The 20,399-nt window shown below is 38.3% G+C and overlaps 1 protein-coding gene across 4 annotated transcripts in view; it reads left to right on the forward strand.

The window, feature by feature from the left end:
• KCNIP4 (potassium voltage-gated channel interacting protein 4) overlaps window positions 1–20,399 on the forward strand; it is a 1,156,450-nt gene that overhangs the window by 604,910 nt on the left and 531,141 nt on the right. Inside the window, exon 1 of one of the 4 annotated variants that reach the window (XM_019829695.3) lies at window positions 10,719–10,924. The exons of the other annotated variants lie outside the window; for them this stretch is intronic. Coding sequence (XP_019685254.1) covers window positions 10,825–10,924 — 100 coding nt within the window. The 5' untranslated portion in view covers window positions 10,719–10,824. Of the gene's footprint in view, window positions 1–10,718; window positions 10,925–20,399 lie in introns of those variants that run through there. 4 annotated transcript variants of the gene reach the window in all.

The following is a 20,399-nucleotide window of genomic DNA, read 5'->3' on the forward strand; positions in this document are numbered from 1 at the left end:
TTGTTGAAATTATCTAATTGTTAAAAAAAAACCTGGTTGATGGAAATATTTATTTTCCTATTTGATTTCTTCCATGAATATTAGTGTGTGTGTGTGTGTGTGTGTGTGTGTGTTTTCCTTCCAAAGGAAAAAGAGTCATATAAAAATGATTAAAAGTGGTTTTTTGTCACTGAATAGCAAGTATATTTTTATGGTTATATGTTAAAAAATCAGAATGACTCACATGCTCATTAATAAAAATGTGTTGATTAATTTTATGTTAAAATCATTAGGGTTTAAAAATTATGAAAAAGGGACTGTTGGCATCTGAATTGAGTTTGACCAAATTCAAGATATTGTAAAAGCAGTGTGAATACTCAGTACCTAGACCAGATGCAAATTTTTCTTCTTGCTTATGACAAACATTTCCATCCCACAAGAAGCCTGAGCCAACTTTCCAGTGTCTCTGGAATGGTTGGCCATCCACAAAGAGTGAAGGCCTGCACAGATCACAAGAGCAAACTGATGTTATCCTGGAGAGTACTACATGAAGCGGGGGGGGGGGGGGTCCTAAAGAAAGGGAATATATGAAAGCTAGTCATTCCCAGTTCAGAAGCTGACCACTATAGAGTTGCTTTAAAAGTTTGGGAGGCTGCATCAATGAAGTGAGAGTAGTGGCCAGTAAACAATTATTTCAAGAAAACAAATTTGAATGTTCAATACAGTAAAAATTTAATAGAAAACAGGGGGAAAAGGCACAATTTTGTGGATCAGTGATTGTCTTAAACCTCCGGATGGTTTTAGAATCACTAAGAATTTTCCAATTTGCCTAGCTATTCCATTGGATGAGCTTCATACTTGCTAAGAGACTGGTTCTTAAAATATCTCCTTCTTCATGCATTAGTGTCATCAGGCATCAAGTTGTCAGGTTTCCAGTGGTCTCACTTTTCCTGCACAGATGTGATGAATGAAACTCTTTTCATGCCAAGGTGTTAGAGATTAATTTTTTTCTGCCATTTAAGTTCTTTTTAGGACACCTGGAATACTTAATGTGAAAAAATTAAATCATTAACGGTGGGGTTCTAGATATGGTGATTCTTTGTTGGAGGCTTATGCATGTGGCTTAAATCCTGCCCTACAGGTAGCATACCATTTGTTTCTTCCTTCTTTCCTTCCTCTCCTCCTATCCTCCTTTCTTTGCTATAACTTTTACTGATCAACCAATGTATCCCAAGCACATGAATAAGTACTGAGTACAGAAGGATGGATATGATCCCTCCTCTCAAGCACTCATAGTTTCATAGAGGAGATAGTTATGTCAACCAGCTAATAAACCTTGAAAGGATCATAATTAAGTACAAAGCAGAAAGAAGAAGGGGATCAATCTTGTTAAGGAAGGGACTTGTGAGAGACTCCACTCAGATGAAAACATTTAAGCTGATTCTTAAATGATGGAAAAGAATTTCTCAGAAGGAAAAGGGAGGGATTAGAGAAACCGGCCCGAGAGTTTGGCAACAGCAATAGTTCAGCATGACTTGAACACAGAGCGTGAAGAAAATATGTCTGGAGATGAGGCGGGAGAGCTCCTCAGAAGGTTGGGAGGGACTTTGTGGGCCTTGCTATGGTTTGGGGATTCCATTCTGTAGTCAGTGACATACTACTGAAAATCGAAGCCAGAGAATAACATGCTTCTATCACTCTGACAACAATGTAGACTGTGGATAGGTCAGAAGAGGAAGAGGATTAAGAGAATTTTATCATCCTAAGAGGGACTATCACAGGTGAGCCTAATCTAACTGAGTAATCCTTGAAAAGAGGTCAGCAAGATTTGAAACATAAGAGAGATTTTCCCACTAGTGGTGACAGAGCAAATTGCCATGTTGTAGAGAGAGCAAAGAACCAAAAGCAGTTTCTGGGGGCTGAGAGTGGTCCCTTTCCTACAGCTAGCAAGAAAACAGGGACCTCAGTCATGCATCCACAAGGAAATGAATTCTGTGAGCAACCAGTGGTCTCAAAGCAGATCCCGACAGAGCCTCAGATATGATCATAGCCTCAGCTTAAACTTTAATTTAAGCTTGAGTAGAGGGCTCAGATAACCCATGATCAGACTCTTCATCCATAGAACTGTGAGATATAAATTTGTCTTGGTCTAAGTCAGTTTGTAATCATTAACCATTCAGCAGTGGAAACCTACTACATGCATGTACTAATGGCACAGTTCAGAGAGGTGCTGTCCTCAAAACCAGCAGGTATTGCTTGACTGACTTTTTTTTTTCTTAGAAAGAGAGAGGTTGTATGCACACGCATGCACACGTGTGCAGGGGTACAAGTTGGGAAGGGGCAGCTCAGCACAGTGCCCAAAGGCTTGATCTTAAGACCTTGAGATCAAGTCTTGAGAGCTTAACCCACTGAGCCACCCAGGCACCCCTTGACTGACTTGTTTTGATGACCCTTCAAAAAAGTTTTAATCTGTTGATGGCTATATATACATTTAACATAGTGTGCATTCAGTTATCTATAAAAGTTAATCTTTCATTCTTTGGGGTCATTTTGTTATTTAAGAAGCTATATATCCATTACGTTGATGATAATTTTTCTTTTCAGTGTGGTCCTACTAATGGCAAGTCTGTATGTGTGTTTCACATGAAATATACACTTGATTATTGCGCAAAATTTGGTTCTAGCATGATATAAATATTATGGCTATTGTATTTGAAATATTCTTTTTTAAAAGCAAGGTTATTAAAAAGTAATTAAGTTGGAGTTTTTAGTAATTAAACTACAACATAAAAGTAACATGAATAATTGTCAAGGAAATTGTTGTGTATTATTTTTCATATTTTTATTTCTTTGGTGCAGAGAAAGAAAATGACAAACCATTTTTATACTCTATTACTGTGAAGAAATACAACATATCAACTGTAATGAGGAATAATTTGTTGGAAGGAATAATATTTGGAATGAAATCTGGCTAAATATATATAACCGCTAAGATTTCCGTTAAGCAGGGCTAAAATCTGTAGAAATTGTCCTGGGTTTAATGATCACATAAATAATCCTGTTTCAATTATCTGAGACTTAGATAATTTCTTAATAAATGAGTTAAGCATCAGACAAGTTTGTGTCTTTTGTTACTTTACAGTATTGATCTAGATAAAGATTATCCACAGTGGAGTTATGGGAAGAGGCTCCATGTGGCTGCTGTTTTGTTTTTTTATTAGATTTCCAACTAAAATATCTACTTTATCTAAATCAGCTTCACGCTTCCGAACATCGGCATCCATCAATTGCTATTTATTTCACTTTGCTGGGTTATTAAGATGACTGTGTCTCAGTCTTGTCCCTCACTTAGGTGCCTGCATTTGGAGCTAAAAGAGGGATGTTTAGGGGTAGATTGAAGAAAGGAACTAGGATATGTAGCAACGCAGAGAAGCGTGAAAAGGTTTATCGTCCTCTCTCCATTTACGTGGCATCTGAAGCTCCCTGGTGAAAGAAACTTGAGATGGATTCAGAGAATGAGTCATCAAACAATACTTTGACAACATGGAATGGAAACGTGTATCTGTTCACAAACGATTTAAAAATATCTTACTTCTGGTAGAAGAACAAACTTTGTAGAGAAGTTTGAGAAACTGATGGAGCGCCTATCTATTCTTAACCATGACGAATTTGTGAAAGGTGTGAGTCGCGGCTAGTTTTTAATAAGCTGGGGAAATGTCTTCCTGGAGGCTGTGTTACTTACGGGGTGAGAGTGTTTGAGCAGATTAATGCAGTGTTTCTCATGGTGTGGTCCAGAGAAGTCCTGCATTAGAATCATTGAAATGTTTGATTGAAAAGGAGATTCATGGGCTGTACCCAAGACCTACTAAATCAGAATCTCTGGGGAAAGTCTGAGGATTAATTTTTTTTAAGTTTATTATTTTTGAGAGAAAGAGAGAGAGAGAGAGAGAGAGAGAGAGAGAGAGAGAGAGAGAGAAAGCACAAGCGGGAGAGAAGCAGAGAGAGGGAGGCACAGAATCTGAAGCAGGCTCCAGACTCTGAGCTGTCAGCACAGAGCCTGATATGAGCTGAAACTCAGAAACCCTGAGATCATGACCTGAGCTGGAGTCAGATGCTTAACTGAATGAGCCACCCAGGCACCCCATGAGGATTCCCTTTTAAGAGGATCTCTAAGTAATTCTGATGCACGCTAAATTTTGAGTACCACCAGTTAATATATACATATAGCAGCTCCCTGTTCTTTCTTGCCATTGCTGGATAATATCACTACTATTTACAACTTCCCCCATTTACCTTCAGTCCTGTAAAGATGCGCTAAAGTACAGCTTCACAGTGTTTCTGAATCACTGCCTATTGTTCCTCCTTTTAACTACCTTCAGCCACTTAGTAGATTGCTTCTGCTATTCATCCTGAGGTCAACGTTGTCTGGTGAAGCCTGGTATAATGTTGCTTCTTTACCACTGAGGATATTGCCTAATCATGGAATGTTGAGTGTGATGCATCGGTGGAGTTGATGAGGTTGACGGAGGAGAATATGTCCTTGAAGGGGAATTTCCTCAGCAGATGACAGAACCCTTAGAAAACACAGTTGAACCTGAGTAGAGTCTGTAGTCTGATGATACACTGACACATCACTGTATCTGTTCATTATGTGGAGTGTTCCAGAAGGGAAGGTGACTAAGATGTCAAAAACCAGTGCCCAGGAAAGTTATTTCAATGCTGTGTGTGTGTGTGTGTGTGTGTGTGTGTGTGTGTGTGTATGTATGTGTGTGTGTGTGTGCATTTATATATGTAACTATATATATATATATAATTATATATATATACACACATATATAATTATCTATATATATAATTTGCAACAGGGATACTTGGATAATTTTCTTAAGAAGAGTTATTTAAAAGCCAAGTTCATTATAAATAGATAAATTATTCCTATATGACTTGTGGTGAAGATGGTGGTAATCTTGATGGGTGAATGTGAGCAGTGCGTTTTCTTTAGAATCCCAACTCACCTGAAGACACCTCACAACTTTTTATCCACATCGTGGCTAGAAATGATAACAGTATTTAGCTAATTAAGTTGTTCTGTGGATTTATTGAGATAATTCACGGAAAGCAATTAGAACAGTACTTGAGGGGATCCTGGGTGGCTCAGTGGGTTAAACGTCGGACTTCAGCTCAGGTCATGATCTCACAGTTCCTGAGTCTGAGCCCCGTGTCTGGTCTGTGCTGAGAACAACTCAGAGCCTGGAATCTGCTTTGGTTTCTGTGTCTCCCACTCTCTCTCTGTCCCTCCCCTGCTTGTACTCTGTCTCTCTCTCAAAAATAAGTAAACATTTTTTTTAAAAATTTTAAAAAAAGAACAGTACTTGATATGTGACAAGGACTCAATAAATATTAACAATAATAGGTACCATTTAGTGAGCATTTACAATGTGCCAGTGTCTGTCCTGAGTGCTTTGCATGAATCATCTCAGCAAGTTGCCCAAAGTCATGGAGCTCTAAAATGGCAAAATTGGGATTTGAACTCAAGCATGCTCCTAACCTCTGCATTATCCTTCCACTTCCATGAATGTGAGTCATTATTCCTTCACATTATTACTGAAATAAATTCCTCATTTGATGCCTTGCTGCTTGGTTTTACTTCAGCTCATTTTGAAAATCCAAATATCCTCCCTATTCACTCAGTCACAGGATTTAGCCAGGCTTCTTGAGGATCAAATAACTGCCTAAAAAGGGAAATGAGTTAGAGGCAGGCAAAGGGTGCTCATTTTGCATGTCAGAATGGGAGATGGCCTGCAAACTGAGAGAAGAAATGTCATGAGGACATTGGGACAAGTGAAATGGCTAGCTTTGAGTATTTTCCAGGCTCTGGGCAAGTTCTCTGCCAAGACTAGTCTTGTTCCCCAGGGGTCATGCAATGCAGACTGCCCTTGCTGTGGAAAAGAAAAAAAAAAGTCACCACCTAATATGTGTATGGTGTAAGCCCTGTGCAGTAAAGTTGATCTCGGTTCCATTCTCCAACCTCCCACTGCCACTCAAACCTAAGTGGTACTTTCCATATTTGCTTAAATGCTTCCACCAGATGCTGCCATGGATTTTGTTTATTTACATTTATACTTAAAACACTATCTGATTATGATCTCTGGGGTCAGCCCTGAGTTTAAATCCTGGGTTGGATATTTCCTGGTATGATCTACTAAACCCTCTGTTCCTCAATGTCCTCTTGTAAAATGGAAACAAAAATGGCACCCATCTCATAGGGTGTATATGAGGATGCTGTGAAAGAATTCATATAAAGAGCTTAGTTCACTATTCTGTGTCAAATAGATTTTCCTAACAATATTAGCTATTATCATCTAAATTTTGTTTTAGTAGATTTTTAAGCTTTGCAAAGACAGGGGAGAGGATTTCTATTGCCCATACACCCTTGTATGGTACCTAGACCAAAAATCTAACAAATAAATAAATGACAAATAATCAGAAATAAATGGAATGAAGTTTAGTTTTGACCAGGCCAACTAATTGAGGCTCTGAGACTAGGGTATGGAGAAGCCTTTCTCCCCTTTCCCTCCGGTTAAGACCATCCCCAACCTGCAATAATAAAAAACACAAATAAGCAGAATCTCTTGCTTCTCTGCCTTAGTTCACAAAAGGGCAGCCTCATCTCTCATTTTAGAAGGAAACATTGTTTTCCTTCCAAAAGACATGTTGCAGAAAACAAAGCAGAAATGGGTTCATTTCTGCCAGGAACTGGTGATTTTGAATAAACTGCACTTTAGTGATATGCTCTGAAGTGCAAAAGTGTCTCTAATTAAGTGTGTTTATTTTTCTGGGGCCAGGCCAAGGAAATCTTCGTGTGACAGTAGACATTGAGCGACTCCCCAACGTTGTTTTGTTGAACCCTCTTTCAAGCAGTGAGACTGAATCTGCCTCTCACCCTCCTCATTAGTTTCTTGAGAGAATGCCATGCAGAAGCTTTTGGCAAATTGTCATGCCAGCGTTCCCTTCTCTCACTTCTGCATCATCTCCATCCCTCCCCACTCCACTCTCAGGGCTGGGGCAGTTGCATCTAAAATTGCATCAATCCAGGAAGGGCAAGCAGTCTTTTCAAAGCTCCTGATAAAGTGTTGGCTACTTACCTCAGTGATGTTTATATGTTAGTGAAGGGAAGCATTTATCAAGTTCTTAGTGTATACCTGGTTGCTGTCAAGTCTTTCCCATGGGGAAGGTCCTGAAAGTCAGTATACAGCTACCAGCCTGAATGGTTTCTGATGCTTTGGGACGTGGAACAATGTACCAACTCTTCCCAAGGCTCTGTTTCTTCATCTGTGACAATGAAATCTGGATCTTCTTCAAGGAGTTGTTGTGAGGGCAGGACAGCCAATGTGCTTAGCTCAGTGCTTAGCAAAGTGTGTGTGTGTGTGTGTGTGTGTGTGTGTGTGTGCGCGTGCTTATCACATTTTCTCCATTCATCCATCAACAGACACTTAGGTTGTTGCCATGTATTGGCTATCGTGAGTAATGATGCAATGAACATGAGAGTGCAGGTGCTGATGAACTGATTACATTTCCCTTGGATATGTACCCAAAAACAGGGATTGCTGAATTATGTGGTGATTCTATTCTTAATTTTTAGAAGAAATTTCATACTGTTTTCCATCATGGCACCACCAACTAGATTCCCACCGACAGTGCACAAAAGTTCTCTTTTCTCCACATCCTTGCCAACACTTGTTATCTTTTATTGTTTTGATAATGCCTGTCCTAACGGGTGTAAGGTAATACCTCACTGAAGTCTTCCTTTGCATTTGCCTGGTAATTAATGATGTTCAGCATCTTTTCATGTGCCTGTTGATCATCTGTATGTCTCCTTTGGAAAAATGTCTATTCAGGACTTTTATCCATTTTTGTAATCAAGTTATTTGGGTTTTTTTTTCTATCTTTCTTCTCTTTCTTTTGCTATTTAGTTGTATGACTTTCTTACGTTTTTGAGATATTAACCCTTTATCAGATATATGATTTGCAAATATTTTCTCCCATTATGTAGGTTGTCTTTTCATGTGTTGATGGTTTCCTTTTTGGTGCAGCAGCTTTTCAGTCTGATGTAATGCCACGTGTGTAGTTTTGATTTTGTTGCCAGGACATCAATTTTAAATATGAACATAAAGGACCTGATCATTGGCTTTCATTTACAGGGCAAGCTGAAGGGCTCTACTGGGCTCCCTTGGGTAGAAAAAACATAGAACAAGCCCCTCTGGAGACCAGAGGTGATATATGTTTAAGTAATAATAATCCTGTGAAAAAGCAGGAAGAAGGGTCCAGGAATTCACTTAACTACTAGTTTGGAAACTTCTTATGTTGCAAAGTTATAGGGGCTGGTGGATTAATTAGAATGTCACAGAATAGTTTGCAAGGATCATTTTGGGTACAACCTGCATTTCTGGGCTGACAACTATCTGTGCCGATGTTTGGGTTTTTAATTGGTTTAAAGCTGTGTAGAATAATGGGAAAAAATATTGGGCTTTGAGTTGAACGATCAGAGTTTGAATCTTGGTCCTATTACTCACCAGTGGTATGACCTTGAGCCTGCTATTTAAACTCTCTGAGGCTTAGTGCTTCTCTATAAATCTTATCTAATTATGCCTGTTTTCCAAGTGGCTAAGAGGGAAAAGCAATGTATGTAAAGGATCTGGTATATAGTAATTACCCAATTAATGGTGACTGGTGTTATGCAACATGTATCTATTCCATTCCATATGTCTGTGAACTATCAAGTGCCTTCCACGGAGGCATGTGAGGAACATAAAGGTAAAGAAGGCATGATTTCTGCCTTCTAGAAGCTTACTCTTAAACTGTGAAGATGTGTGCTCGACTGCAATATAACGTATCATAAGAGGAAAAGGTACTGTGAAAACACACAAAAAAGGAAGAGCTTTCCTACAGTTCTGCTTGAAGTTTTCTGGGAGAGTTTTAGTAACTTGACAGGCAGAGAAAGGACTTTCCAGATAGACACCGTGTTTTGAACAAAGGCTGGAGACGGAGAAGCTCAGAGTGAGTTTGGGAGAAGGGAGCTGAGCTGTCATGTAGGGTGATATACAGAAGTAGTGCCCATGAGGTGCGATTTTTCCAGCTGGTCTCAGATCACAGAAGGACCAGGATGCTGTTCAAAAGAACTGGGACTGTTTTTCAGTAGGCAACTAATCCCATGAAAGGTGTTTGATTAAGGGAATGATAAGATGAGGGCTACATCCTAGAGTGACTACTTGGGCAACCCTGTGTGGTATGAATCGAGCGTGGAGAGACTTGTGATAAAAATAAGAACTGGTAGTGATTGAACACTCTCTGTTCTGGAAGTATTACTCATTAAGTCCCTCAACAGTCCCATGAGAAAGATGCTATCATCATCACCTTTTATACAGATGAGCAGATTAAGGCATGGAGATGTTAAGTAACTTGTCCAAGGTTGCACAGCTAAAAAGGGTAATACATGTGATCTAGGCATTCTGGCTCTGGAGTCCAAACTCTGAACCATTATACTACGTTGCCTTAAAAGCCAACCAGTAGGTAGGGACACCTGAATTCTACCGTGTCCTGCTTTTGTCTGCCCTTCCGTGCTCTTTCTTGGCCCTCAGTTTTGTTCATCTATGAATTGGCTTTCTGCGATGCTTTCTAACTCTTGTTTTTGTTTTTGTTTTTGTTTTTGTTTTTAAATTCTGTATTTTAACGTAGGCCTGATCTATATGGGCAGTAATGGGGTGGAAGGGGAATGAAATGATTGTGCAAGATAAAGACAGAACCGCCAAAGTTTTGTTTCTGATTTTTGGTTGTTGTTCTCAAACTTTTTCTGGCTCTAAATTTATCTAAATCAATTTAAAAAAAAACAAGCATAGGAAGTACACATTGTAAAGAAGTATATATTTTGTCATATCGAATAGCGATGGGCTAATGCATAAGATAACTGCTAAACTCTAAAATTTACAAATACTAGGGATATTTATTAGTTTATTATACTCAGGCTTTGACACAGTATGATAGGTGTTATTCAAGTGAGAATATTAGTTCACAATGACTCAGATCGAGTCCTAGCATAAGGCATCTCTTTGAGAAGAAAGTAAATCCTGAACGACTCTCTAAAGCCCCATTTCTCTCCGCACTCAGCTAGTTGGGGCAAAACACACATTTGCTTTTCCTGACTAGTAAACAGTGTTTCTGAAGCAGCCGAATCCAAGCTGTCACTCTACCTCTCGGCATTTTCAGGCTTTTTCTTCCTATTTCAAGATGCCGAGCTTGGTGGCTGTCTGCAATGGGAGTCCTGCCCTTGCTTAGTTTCCGTTTCCAAGGCAACTGACCAGCCCAACAAAGCCACCAGCGGGAGCGCGGGTCCTGGAGCCGCGGAGCCATCACTGCCGCGCGTCGTCTTTCCTCGGGACCGTCCTGGTGACCTCGGGGTCTTCGGGTGATCTGCGCGTTACTTCATGCGTGACTGTCTCTCTGTGTAAGAGTGATAACAAGGAAGCCGATAATTCCGACAGGCCCCACTTAATCCGGCTGCCACTTCTGGCCTCTGCTACAGTAGACAGGATGGATGCATTTCTCTTATTCACGCCCTTTCTCTCAGCCTCTCCATCTCGCCTCTCTCTCTCTCTCTCTCTCTCTCTCTCTCTCTCTCTCTCTCTCATCCTCTCTCTCTCTCTCTCTCTCTCTCTCTCTCTCTCAACCTCTCCTCCTCCCCTTCTCCTCTGGCAGTAGCCTTCTTAATGTAGTTTAATGGCTTTACAAAGAAAGCCAGGCAGAGGAGCACTTCTCACTGGCTGTGGTCGGACCATGACCTAGCTGACCATGAACTTGGAAGGGCTTGAAATGATAGCAGTTCTGATCGTCATTGTGCTTTTTGTTAAATTATTGGAACAGTTTGGGCTGATTGAAGCAGGTTTAGAAGGTAAGGGAGTGCTTTTTAGTGACTTCTAAAAATTCTCTGTTTTGCAATAAAAATTTCTTAAGCGCATGTAAAAGGCACCTGAAATGAGATCAGAGAATGTTACTCTGGGATGGACAGGCAGACAGGCAGGTCTTTCAGAGTAGGGAAGATGAATAAAATGAACTTTTTGTAAGTTTCAGTAATGTTTTCAGAGCAGAACATTAAGACTCTGAGAATCACTTTGAATCAAAATGTGGAAACCAAAATTGAGGAAATTAAAGGTTACTGATTGGTATGTCTGTTATATTGAGAGCATCTAGTCCATACTGATGTTAGACTTTGTTTAATCTAATATCCCCTTTTATTGCATCAGCAATTTTATTTGAGTATGTTGTAAGGTCTGGGTTTGTTTTTTTTTTTTTTTTTTCTGCTGTTGTTGTTGCTAGGCAAATGCATTCATCAAATGGAAATAGACATTTATTATAATTTCTTATGGTTTAAGATTAGAGCCTAAGAATGGCAAGCTTTTTGTAAGGTTGTCTTGAGAAGTATTTATAATATTACCTTTTCACATTTCAACGTAGAGGCTAGGGGGAAGAGTCCCCAACTTACGAAGGACTTTAACACAGATTCCAAACGGCCAATGTATTTCAAGTCTTGCTGTTTACATTCATCAGAGGCTCATTCTCCTATTCTCCTTAGCAATCATCTCTTTCTTAAAAAAATAAGGTGTGTTCTTGCCTGTATTTTTTCTGGATTAAATGTTTCTTTGAGAATCGGAGTAAATTTAGATTATTGTTTTCTTATTGCTCGCAACACATTTGAGAGCATGTTTGCATACAGCTAGTTACTGTTTCTCTAAAGTTGTCAGAGCAATTTCCAAAAGCATCCTTGGGTGATATTTGGCATGGCTATGCTTTGATATTCTTGTTGCTTGAGATTTTAAACTTGAGCAAAAATGCAAATATGTTGTAAGTGTATTTATATCCACAACTAATCCAGCCCTCCAGAGAAAGACTACCACATGTGACATGATTGCATTTACAAATAGCAAACATCAAATTACAGTATATGTGTCACTCTGATGTAGGTTATCAGAAACCTACATCCGTAACTCCTTGTGGGGTAAGGGATGGTGGAAAGCAAGGTTTGCCAAAGTAATTTTAAAGTGAGTTTGCAGAATACTTCTTGGAGCCTTCTGTGATGGAAACTTTCGTAGTGCCAAAAAGAAGATAATTTCTAAATTCCGGAAGTGTGGAGAGTTCTTTAAAATTGACTTTGTCTTGTTCATTGTTATAAAAGCAATCACTTGTTTTGGCTTCTCTGTTCATTTCTATGTGTTATTTTACCTGGCAAATGTGACAGGGACCTCCCATTTTAATGGACTAGTTTGGGTTTGTTTGTTTGTTTACGTTTTTTGTTGTGTATTGTTTTATATTCTGAGTCTGACAGGAACATGAAATAGTGTCAGTATTTCTAGCCACACTGAGGGATTTGTTTTACCTGATTTTATAGATGGTGTGTGCCCATTCTTGAAACTCTTTTGTTGAGGGCTTTTACTCTGGATTTGGGGATGAAATCTACTGTAATATTAGTTTTGTTTCAGGAGCACAAACATTCACACTCCCGAACAAGACCAGGTGTTTCCTTCTTCTAAAGGCTTCTAACCTCTAAGAAACTATTTGTTCTTCCTTTTCTTTATTACTTGCATTCCAAATTGTACTGATTCGTATGAACAGTTTCTTTCTTGCATTCTATCTATATTTTACCCTATCAGCATTTTCCAAGCTAATATTGTACTAATGGTATGGAGAGAATGTGCTCTGTCATAAACTTCAGTAAAAATTTATATCTGATTTGTGTCCAGTGTTTTTAGAAAACATTTTGAAATGGCAAAATGCTGATAACCACCTGAAGGATGAATTATATTTAATCTGTAAAATTTGACTGAAACAGAGAGTAATAGTGCTTTCCATTTCGAAGTTTGTATAGGACTTATATCCCAAGTGAATGTGAGAATCAGAAAAACCTTCAAAACAAGATTTAAGTTGGCCGCATACTTTGCTTACTGGAGATGTAAAACAAATGAATAGACTGAATTGTTATATTTTATTGTATATAGTGTGAATCTATAGATCAGAATGTGCACACTCTAAAGTTACAGCCCAATATTAATTAATGAAAATGGTAAACAGTATTTAATACCAAAATAGCCTCCTAACAGATTCTCTAGAGCTTTCTTAGAAACAAACACTGATGCTCACTTCATTCAGGTTTATTTTCACATAGAAATTTTCTTCCTTGCCCACCATTTTACATACCTAAGTTGGGGATAATGATTTCTTTCACCTTTCTTCGTTCTGTCTGCTCAAGAGTCCTATTAAATAAATTTGAATAGTAAGTAGAAAAATATGAACCTAACTTAAAGCCCTGTGAGGATGATTTTGATTTTTCCCCCTAAACTATTAAACCTTTTCTTGTAACGTTATAACTGTTCTACAATGTAGTTATCATTCAGAATGCAGTTTTTTTTTTCTTTTTGTGTTATTGTATATGCAACACGCATTGTGTTCTCAAGGGCACATATAATACCATGTCTGCATAATGTAGTTACTATCTTGCTTTAAATATAGAGAGAGTAAATGGACTTCAGAATAAATTGGTAACATTAAAGTCTGAAATATTTGTATTTGGTTGTCTTTGAGTACTTTGAGTTCTCATTCTTTGTGGAAGAACTGGGGATTAGGTCCTGGATGTCCTGGGTCCTTCTGTTCCAGTCTATGTGTGATGTGCACAAACACATAACACTACACATACATCCATGGCATATATTTATAAACAAAAAAAGAGTTGTGTTTAGCAGGTGACATTATTTAACATGAGAAAATGAAACAACAGTAAGAATACAGATTCTTACCCCTCCCCTGACACAGGCTTGTTTTCTAACCTTGGATAAGCCTCTTTATGTCTTTTGTTGTCTAAACTGAGAAAACTGGAGTTGAAAATCTCCATGGAACTTTCCATTTCAAAAAGTTTGTGAGTATCAGGTAATTAAAATTGTTCATTTATAAATTACATATCCTTTCTTATGAAATAGGTATCAATGGCCTACTTTGTAATTGATATGAAGTGCAACCATGAGACTGGTCTTTCTTCCTCTTCCATAGTGGGATAATTCATCATACCTCAGGGAGATTTTCATTGTATTCCAAATGAATAGAGAAATGTCCTTTCCTGTAGCTCTAGACTTTGACATTTGGGACTGCTATTTTAGGCATCCTTGTGATAGAATTTCTCAAATCTTACGTGGAGTTCTAATAAATAAACACATCGTGTTATGATTTATTAACAAAGGTCAGTAGTTTTATGTTTTGGTGTTTTTTTTTCCGTTTGTTGGTTTTTTTAATTCAGTTAAATTTCCATAAGTTTTTCCTTTTTTTTTTTTTTAAGTAATCTTAATACCAGGTCAGTATGCATACAGATAATAGTTTTAACTTGAGCAAAGTTTTGAGGCTATCACAGAAAGCCAGTGTTTTGAATTTTTAAACTCCCTCTTCTTAGTGAAGAATTTAGGCAGCTCGAGTTATGTTGCTTTGGAATACTCCTAATACCCCACAACAATAAATTGCCTCTTTTCCAGCTATAAAAATGAAAGTGGTTTTCTGTTAACGCATTCCATGGAGAAATTGAATCAAAATTTTAATGGCAAAGCTATTTCATTATCTCTGTATGCAACACTGGGCTGTGAAAATATCTACTTTTCATCCAAATGTGCATTAAATCATGGTGAGGTAGTTACTGAATTAAGAAAGAACCTTCCTTCTCCCTACTACCAACCTTAGTAAAAGGCGAAATTTTACAAAAATGCATTCACACACATGACTTGGAAAAAAAATCACTTTTATTGGTAATGGTCTTCAATATAAAGACAAAAAAAGAAATTAACTGATAATCTAAGTCTTTTGTAGAATGTATGCACATTAGAATTTCTTGTGTACTTATTCAACTCGCTTTATTTATTATACATCTGCAATACTGTAATACAAGTTTCCCCAAGAGTTCTAAACAAGGTATTAGCCGTATACACAAAGATGGATTTTTGGAACCCAAGTTCTTAATTATCCTGTACTGTTGACAGAAATGTGGGTATGTTGGGTCTGTTAATAAATTGGGTCAACTGGAGAACAGTACTGACTGTGTATACATTGCATGTTGTCTAATGAGGACCAAGGGGCTGGAGATGCCTGGAAGGGGACAATTATTTCTGTCTCACATAGCTTAATTGAAAGTCATAGAGCAGACTCTTTTTTAATTCTTCTGGCATTCTGCTTTCCTAAATGCAATGGGATGCCAAAACCGATGTGTACTTGGACTATCAGAAAAGTTTTGCTTAACTGTAGTGTTTAAGAAATATAAACGTAATATGTGGTGATATCATAAAATGGAAACATACTCTTTACACCACTTAAGAATGGAATACAGGGAATATTTATATTATTTGAATTTCTTTAGGGTGTTTTATAGTTAATATGTGCTTTATCTCAAGAATATTAATGTCTAAGAAGTGACTAAGGAAGAGGACTTAGTATATTCAGAGGCAGTATATTCTCACAGAGAATCTAGAGTTGTTTTGCTTGGATTCTGATCACAGTTTTGCCTTTTGACAGTTATGTGATTTGGGGTTATTATCTTTTTTAATCCATAAGATTAAATAATGATAAATAATATTAATGTCTTGCTTTATTGAAGATTACCTATATGTGAGGCAAGTCTTAAACATGATATACTATAAAACTGTGCATAGCATTGTATTACCATAGTAATATCTTGTTAATCTACACCATAGTCCTCTGAGGTAGGTACTATTATTCTCAGTTTAGATGAGAAAACTTACACTTGCAGAGGCTAAGTAACTTGGCTTAAGGTTACTCAACCAGTAAGTCACAAAGCTGCAGGTCAAATGCAGGTCACAAGGCTTTATATCCTAGTCTATAATTTTAACTTCCTGGACATTTACAGCATGATGGCAATGGCAAAGAATTTGGTGAAAAGGATAGAGTGTTAGGTCAAGTATCTATCAACTTTTTCTACAAGCCTCTCTTGAACACATTCTATATGCAGAATACCCTTAATCACTCACATTGTATAATACACATAAATATCCATTCTGACATACTGACTGTACTGTTCTAACTACAACATAAAGAATATTGTAAAGACCCTATCTTATAATTAAGACAAAATCTTGTAACATAATTGAATCTGCATTAAATTCCAGTCAAGTCAAGTACAGTCTTTCATTCAGCTTTGAGGTAAAAAATGAGGAGAAAGTAGATATATATATATTTGTTCTCAGACTGAGCCTAGTTTCTGTTTGATTTGTCTGTGGCTAACAGGTGGGACAGCTAGAAATAGATGGGACAGAGAAGGTCTGGTGATTCTGGAAAAAGGAGAAAACTCAACATAAGATACTACAGTGTAAAGAAGAGACCTTGAATCTGGGAAGGGGATTATTTATGAAAAGGTCTGAGATTTATGGAGGGGATTGATTGGAACACAGACAAACAAAGGTAATAAGATGATTTATATCGGAGTAGGATTTGGGGTTAGGTGCATTCAGCGATGATTTAGAGCATCACATAAGCTTCAGTGGGGTTTTCAGCTTGATTGGGATGGTGGTCAACAGAAAATGTATTCCAGCCTTTATCAGCAAACATAAAGCAGTAGAACACAGGTTATTCTTATGGGGAGCAGAAGGCAAGGGAGGAAGAAAGCTTGCTTTAGTTGAGAATCTATAGGACAAACCAGGTGAAAAAAGGGTTACATATGCTATGCCCTGGAATTATCATATCAACCACACCAGTTTGCGGGTGTTATTTCTGGTTTGCAGGCAGATAAACTGGAGATTCAGAGAGGTTAATAATTTGCTCAAGGTCACAAGAGAATAAGTGAAGGAATCTGAATTAGTTCCAGTATCTTCAGAGTGGCACTGATCCAAATGGTGTTCACTACGACTACGGAAGATAAATATTCAAAAATAAAGAGAAAATGTACACAGATAACTAAAAGCCATACCAAATATAAAACCTATAGACTATTAAAAAAACAGTTCCTTTTTAAAAATTTTATTTCTTTTTTTAAACTTTTCTTTTAATCTTTACTTATTTTTGAGATAGAGACAGAGTGTGAGCAGGGGAAGAGCAGAGAGAGAGGGAGACATAGAATTCAAAGTAGGCTCCAGGCCCTGAGCTGTCAGCACAGATCCCAATGCAGGGCTACAACTCACTAACAGTGAGATCATGACCTGAGCTGAAGTCGGACACCCAACCAAATGAGCCACCAAGGCGCCCCGAAAAAAGATTTCTTTTTACTTCTGCGGAGAGGCATTTATATCAAAACACGACTGTGACAATGAACCAAAATAAATGAAGGAAGAAGGGGAAAAAGGGAAAGGCATATCTATAAATCACATATTGAAGTTCTAACTTAATCAAGACTTCATAAAATGGAAATTCTTCAGAAATTACAAATTCCGAATCAATCATTTTGTCGACGAAAACACTGGGTCCCAGAGAGATTAAGCAATTTACCAAATGAGTTGTTTTTGACAGAAATCTTCTCTACAGAGAAAAAATTCTAATGGATTATACTCCAAAAATAAACTTTGAATATGACCTAAGTTCCCCAGAATATTTACCCAAAATAAGGATAGCTCTCCTAAGTTAGTTATTTTGCTAGCAGACCAGTAATTGTAAAATTCAAGGATTCTAAGACTTGGTTGATGGTAAGTTAATTTCCGGCATAGTTTTATCATTTGAAGTAGGTAGTACTGGGCACTGGGGTGGCTCAGTTGGTTAAGTGTCTGACTTTGGCTCAGGTCATTATCTTGTGGTTTGTGAGTTCAAGCCCCGCATCAGGCTCTGTGCTGACAGGTTGCTCAGAGCCTGGAGCCTGCTTCGGATTCTGTTTCCCTTTCTATCTGCCCATCACCCACTCACACTCTGTCTCTGACTCTCTCAAAAATAAATAAACATTTAAAAAATTAAATTAAAAAATTTTAAAAAGTAGGTAGTACCACGAAGAATCCTTAAGCTGAGGAACTTGGCTGTAAATTAAGGTGTTTTCTACTTGATGATTTGTCTAAGTTAGTGGTAGACAGTATTTACCACCTGACAGCCATTCAGTGTCCCAGTGGATGAATAACAGAAGACCCAGGCTTAATACCCAGTAGTAACATATACAAATCAGAAGGGCAGGTATCCTAATTGTTCATCACTTTGATTATTAAAAACAGAAGCTAAACTCCTTACTTTATTCGCTTCTTATACTCTCTCACAGAGGCCTACCTTGGCCTCTCTGTTTGAAATTCACCCATACCATCCAGGCTTTGGGATATAATTATTTGAAAAGCATTTGACCATGTCAGGAGACTCATCATCAAACAAATCTCACTGCTGAAACAGTACCAACTGTATATTTCAGTTATTACAGAGAGATCTTGGAGTATAGACATTAAGAGCACAGACTCTAAAGCCCAAAATAATTGGATTTAATAATAATTAAGTCCCAGTTCTAACACATATTAACCATCTTGGGTAAACACCCAAATCTTCTATACCTCGGTTTCTTTATATCTTAAGTGGGAATAATCATAGCATTTCCCTCTTCTGTTTGCTGTGTGGTTTCACATGAGTTTGCGAGCTTAGAACCCTACCTGGGATGTTATAAGCAATGTGTGTGTTTTGCCATTATGGCAAGGCACCGTCACCTTTCTTTCCAAAGAAAGCAGGTGACCACTCAATATCTGAAACTAAAAGTTGAATTCATTGCTTGCTAAGCAAGTGCGAACCATACTTATAGGGTGCAATTGCTTGGAGCCAGACACTGCTGATGTTATACAGGGTTTTGGGCTTTCCACAGAGTGGTTCCCACTAGTAAGGAGTTGTCTTTGATTGATTTGGTTGTGTTTAAAACTGGTTCTGGTGCTACTTGTTACTGTAATCAAAAAACCATTCACTTTCTGTCTTGAAACTATTGTATAGGAACGTCTTATTTTCATGGTGAATAACATTTATGATTATTTATTGAGCAGCTCCCAAGTGCCAGTCACTGTTCTAGACAGTGGGGATGCAGCCCTAAGCAAGAAACATAGAACTTCCTTTCTTGCAAGTTAACCTGCTAAGTTTTGAGATACAAACTATAAATACTACAAACAGGTATGGGAGGCAGAATAGTTATAGTAGAATCCATTCATTCATTCATTCACTCACTCATTCACTCACTAAATACATGATCCATGTAGACTACTATCCCCACTACTACAATCCATACATTGTTCCAGGCACAGTAATGAACACGATCCAAGTTTTGTGGAATTTACGTACCATTGAGGAAGAAAGCCACAAAGGTAAACAAAGGGATATATAATCTGATGTTTAATAGAGACAAGCACAAAATATAGTAGGGGGTCAGAAACAGGGGTGTTATTTATAAGAGCGCCTGGGTGGTTCAGTTGGTTGAGTGTCAGACTTCGGCTCAGGTCATGATCTCGCAGTTCATGGGTTTGAGCACCACTTTGGGCTCTGTGCTGACAGCTCAGATCCTGGAGCCTGCTTTGGATTCTGTGTCTCCCTCTCTCTCTGCCCCTCCCCCACTCACTCTCTGTCTCTCAAAAATGAACAAACATTAAAACAAAACTTATAATAGGTAGTCAGAGAAGGCCTTTCTGAAGAACTGACTTTTCTGCCAATACTTGAAAGAAATGAGTGTGTAAGACATAGTAGAGTTTGGAACAAAAGGATTCCAGGTAAAGAGATTACCATGTACAAGAGCCTTTGACTAAAAGTGTGTTTCATGGGTCCAAAGAGCACAGGGAGACTTGTGGAACTGGAGCAGAGTGAGCTAGTGAGGGTAGTGGGAGCAGTGGAGGCATGGCCAAGGTCATGTCTACCGGGGGATTATAGGACTTTGAGTCTTATTCTTTTCCTGCTGGGAAACCATTGAAAGATTAGGGTAGGAAGTCCCTACAAGTCTCCCATTCCAGCTTCTTTTATAAGCCCTGATAACAGTTTCTAGGCCATATATGCCTACCACAGTCTCTGCATGGGGTAGGCAGAAACTCCTTTGCCCTGCCTCAGACACCTGCCAGGACACTGATTCATTACCTTCTGTCAGAACTCTCTTCCCTGGAAAAACTCCTTGTACTTTCCATGACCGATCTTCCTCATATGCTCAGGCTAAATGATTCATTCCTCATTCCTTGTTGTGTAGCCAGGTCTGCCCATCTACCAGCCACCTGGGGCAGGTGAGCAAGTCGAGTCTTTATTTCCCCTTACCAGAATGCTTCAAGATCCTTGGACATAAACCACACTCTTAATTGCATCTATAGGACTGTTGTAAATTGTTTTAATAAGACCTTACTAGAAAAGACATTTTTAAAAATTCAAATAACACACCTTGAGCACCTGCCACAGTGGGAGTATTATGGCAGTGAAGG

The sequence above is a fragment of the Felis catus genome, chromosome B1 (genome assembly GCF_018350175.1).
Source record: "Felis catus isolate Fca126 chromosome B1, F.catus_Fca126_mat1.0, whole genome shotgun sequence".
In the NCBI taxonomy this organism is placed as follows: Eukaryota; Metazoa; Chordata; class Mammalia; order Carnivora; family Felidae; genus Felis; species Felis catus.